Here is a 4,831-nt window from a genome sequence, read left to right on the forward strand (position 1 = left end):
CGTAAATATATATAATTATATTGGTCAGTTCATCAGTTTGAACCTGGTTCAAATCGGGACCGAACCGGACCAGTGTCAATTTCTTTAAATTCCCACCGCATACCAACCGATTATCCACCAGTTTCAGCCAGTTCATTACTCCGACGACCAGTTCCAATTGGTGCCGGCCAGTTCTATCAGTTCCCATTCACCTTTATTAATGATTCGATCTGTGCATGTGTGGTTTGGAAGGAATGTTAACAAAAAACAAAACATTAATCACGAGTACTGACGAAGCCTTTCCTCATAGCTATATATATATATCCATATATATACACACGCGCGTATATATATAGAGAGCATAAGTAATATTGAATTCAGTTATTAATAAGTGCTGCGAACTTTTTTGGAAAAGATAAAAGTTCACCCTTAAAAAATGAAAAATGATTGAGAGACTTCCAAATGTGCACCTAAAATATGCATCCTCATGTATTTTAATTTTCTTTTTATTGGTGAAAAAAGTGATTATTAGTAAATTTGAACATTTTTCTTTTCTTTTCTTAATTGTTAAGGATGTTTAAAAAATGTTTGAAAGAAAATGAAAAAGATGAAAAAAAAAAAAAAAAGCGCAGTTGCATTAGAGGGCATATTTGGGATGGCACATATGGGAGCTGTAATCCTAGTATTGTTCTTAAAAAATTAATTTTTTTACCTAGTCTCATATTTATTCACTATTTTTAAAATAAATGTTAAGAAATTATATAATTTAAAACTATAAATATCATTTATCTACTTAGAAAATTATATTTTATCAGACTCATATATATATATATATATGTGTGTGAATGCATCATGTCCGTGTAGCTTGAATGGGAATTTATATGATGATCAACTACTAGATTAACTAACCATCGTAAAAAAGCAACGTGTTTTGTACGTATTTGCTCCTCAGAGAATTAGCGACTTTAGTCGCGCGCACGTTTAAAATCATGATCAGCATGCAGTAGGTACGTACTCATGGTCACGATGATCTATGCAAAATTTCCAGCACGCCACAATAGAATAATATTACGTCATTATTATAATTTAAGAAAAAAGAAAAATTTGTTATTAAAAAATTATTATTTTTATATAAATTTCATATTTATTTTTTTAAAATTAATTATACGACATTTACGTATTTATAATTTGTAATTATTAATTTTCGTCAAAATAAGGTCTCGTTATATATCGCACTAATATTCTTGATCAGTATCATGCCCAATACTTAAAAGAAACCATTTAAAAAAAAAAAAAACAAAATATTAAATAGATCCGAAAAGTGAATACAAGGTCAACGTACGCAAAGCTGGCTACCAAGAATTTGTTCTTCATCATCATGAAGTACTCAATTTCGATGAAAGAAGCGAACAAAAACCAAAATCCAGCTTTTAACAGATCGAGAAGATCAAAACCAGATGGAGAAAAGTCTTTACAAAAAGATAAACAAAACATATGGCGACGGATCGATCGATCATAAATTAACAATATATATAATTTTATAAAATATTAATAGAACATCTTCATCAACGAAGTACATAAGTACCATAACATGATACCGACATTAAGATTTTTCAAAAACACTAGGATCAGCTTCAAGTTAGCTAGATTTCTTCAAAAGCATGTAAAGTACAGCTACTTGCATTGAACAGAGACAGTTTTCTCAAAAGCTCGAGCATTCTACACCCTAGTTGCAAATGCACTCAACAGTTCAGGGTACTGGAAGAAGTCATCCATTAACATAGCTTCCGGCCACCCCAACCTGGTGAAGGTTCACCGCCGGCATCTCGTAACTGAAAGGCACCGCCGCCGCTTGAGTCATGCCAAAAAGCTCGCTTCTGACCCCGCTTAGATTCTCGAGCTGATGTGGAACCCCCTGGTAGTCAAAAGAGAAGCCAAGATGCTCCTTGTTTATCCCCCTTTTCATCTCATCCAATGATTGAGGAATAGACATGTCAGAAATCTGCGGCGGAAGAGAATCAAAGGTGCAAGTCTGGGTTTTTGGAGATTCACACTTCTTGGTTGATGGTTTTGGGAAAAACCCATGAATAATCTCTTCCAATAGACCTGAGTCTGAGGACTCTTCGGAAATGAACTCAAAGTCATGAATTTGTTGAGCGGTTGTTCTATTGGAAACCACAGTACTGTTATGACTGATCATGTTGTTGTCAATAGGTGGAAGACACATGGAAGAACTTACGAAAGTTTTAGAGATATTTGAATTACTAGACTGATTCAACAAAGAACAGTCGGAGAAGGCACTAGCAGAAGAAGAAGAGCCATTGATGTACGGAAGCTGTTCATGATCAAGACCCTGAGGCTGAGGGGGTGAGACCAAGGATGGGTTCGAAGAAGAACTAAGCAAATCACGAAGGAGAAACATGTTCAGAGAACTATTACTCTGTGCTGCAGACCGAGGAAAGTGATCACCATCACGAGGGTTAGAGAAAGCTGACCAACCTGAAGCGGCACCAAACTGATGACGGTTTTCTGGGATCTTAACAGGCAGCCGAGATTGTCTGGTGAAGTTAAATGGAGGGAGGAACGTATCGGTTGCAGACGGAGGCGGCGGAGGGGGGTAAAAGAAGTTGGTCCGAGCCTTGAGTCCTCGCATGTCTCGAGCGGTGAGGTCGTAGGCGTAGGCGGCTTCTTCAGCGGTGTCGAACGTACCGAGCCAGCGGCGCTCCTTGGACTTCGGGTCTCTAATCTCGGCTGCATAACGGCCCCACGGCCTCCTGCGAACTCCACGATATCTCATTGTGCCACCGGGTTGATCTCTCAAGGACCTCTTCTTGGTGGTGGTGGTGTTTCCTGCGGTCGCAATGGCGGTGCACTTCTTACGGAGGTCAGAGGTATTTTGCTTCCGCGAGTGGGTTAGCCGATTTAGCCGCCCGAAATCGTCTTCCATTTCTGTACGACTGTACGTACCTTTGCAGAAAGATAATTGCTGCTGAAGGACAATGATCCGATCAACGAATCAACGATCCCAAAATACTACCAAAGGGAACCCAAAGGGCTTAGTTTCTTACATCGAGGCCTCTGCAGGTGTATTTATAGTTGCATTAAGAAATAAAGAAGCAACTAAATTAATCACAGGGGGGGCCCAACACCCACGAAATAATAATTATAAGAATAAAAAAACGACGAGATGTGGAAATTAGTTAATATTTGACTGATTAAATACATGATTAATGGAGAAATTAATTGAAAAGTTTTGGAAAATCAAACTAACGCTAATTAAAAGCCAATGTGTACAGAATTTTTTTGTTAATTATTGGTGTTCGATAACATTTTTCTTAGAAAATAGTGCTAAGTAATGTTATGTGTACTTATAATTTTACGCATAATATTATATGTATTGATTAAAAGGATGATATTTTTTTCATTTTTTTTTTCTTTTCTTAGTTTGAGTTTTGAATTTAAAATTTAATTTTTAGCTAAGTAGTAAAATTTGTAAATATAAATAGCATTTTTCTATATACATATATATATATATATTATCCAAACAGAAATTAACAATTATACTGAAAACGATGTTTATAATTACTATTAGTAAAAAAAACCGTCTAATGGACGTTTGCCTAGTAGAGGCAAAATATTAACGTAAAACTTTTCTATGAAAGTAAATAATAGTATAAAAAACATAATAATTATATATATGAGAAATTAGAACATAATAAGTTATCTTCTACAACAATAATAGATTGTGCCACTCAAAGACATAGACCGTGGTCGAAAGCCTAACGTACAACCTTCACGGCTAAATTAACACAAAATGATACAAAAAATATATTCATTATAATACAACATAAAAGTTTTGGTATTAAAGTTGTAATAATTTAAAACATAGGAAATTACTTTATTTTAATGTAATCAAATATATGGTTTCTAATATGCAATATTTTTTCCTTTTTCATGATGGGCTCATATCCCGTATTTGCGTTTATTTTTATTGGATGATGATTTTATTTAATATAATTAGTAGCTCTCTTGTTTTAAAATTCAACGTATTTCTCGTTATAATGTTTTATGATTTCTAAATTGTGTAATTTAAATAATATGTTTTATTGATATTAATCATTACTTTTCATTTAAATTACACTCTAGTTTAAATTATTTTATTGTTGGACTTTAATTATTTTATTTTATTAATATTTAGTTGTAATGTTTTTATTTAACTTTTATTTATTAATTTTATTGTGTCTTTTCTGTTGTTGGACCCTTTATTTTCAAACTGGGTTTGTTTTGAGTGCGTTTTATGTTATTTTTGCAGCCCATTTGAAATTTGAAGCCCAGCCCATTGCACCAGCCTAGCCCTTTCTTTTTTTCCTAAATGGCGTCGTATTGGCCATTAGCCCTTAGGGCTTTAATTCTTTCCTTTCTTCTTCCTCCAGCCGCACGCCTCCTACCTTCTTTCTTCTTCTTCTTCATTTGTTTCCTTTTCTTCTCCCCTGCCACACAACAGCTTCTTCTTCTCCTTCTCCATTTCTTTCAGTTTCTTCTTTTTTTTTCTTCCCCCTTGCTACGTCGCTGCTTCCTTCTTGTTCTTCTTTGGTTTTTCTTTTCTCTTCATTCTCTTGCGCCGATTGCTTCTCTTCTTATGGTAATTGTTTTCATTTTCTCTTGTGGTTCTTTTCTTCTCTTATTCTACTATTAGACCGTGCTTCTTCTTCTCTCTTTTGCTTTTATTTTCTTTCCTCTGTTTTCTCCATTGCAGGTCCATGCCGTGAAGCTCCATGCTCAGGATCTCCTCTCTTCCGCCGTCTCTTGGTGTTCTGAATTTAAACTTGTGAAACTCTCTTTGGATTTCCAC

The 4,831-nt window shown here is 35.0% G+C and overlaps 1 protein-coding gene across 1 annotated transcript; it reads right to left on the reverse strand.

The window, feature by feature from the left end:
* Nucleotides 1–1,490: 1,490 nt before the first annotated feature.
* On the reverse strand, nt 1,491–3,026 carry LOC122314092 (ethylene-responsive transcription factor ESR2-like). Its single transcript, XM_043129499.1, has one exon. It carries the CDS (start codon nt 2,924–2,926, stop codon nt 1,748–1,750), a length of 1,179 nt encoding a protein of 392 aa, XP_042985433.1. The 5' UTR covers nt 2,927–3,026; the 3' UTR covers nt 1,491–1,747.
* Between the last annotated feature and the right edge of the window lie 1,805 nt (nt 3,027–4,831).

The sequence above is a fragment of the Carya illinoinensis genome, chromosome 6, assembly GCF_018687715.1.
Source record: "Carya illinoinensis cultivar Pawnee chromosome 6, C.illinoinensisPawnee_v1, whole genome shotgun sequence".
NCBI classification, from domain to species: Eukaryota; Viridiplantae; Streptophyta; class Magnoliopsida; order Fagales; family Juglandaceae; genus Carya; species Carya illinoinensis.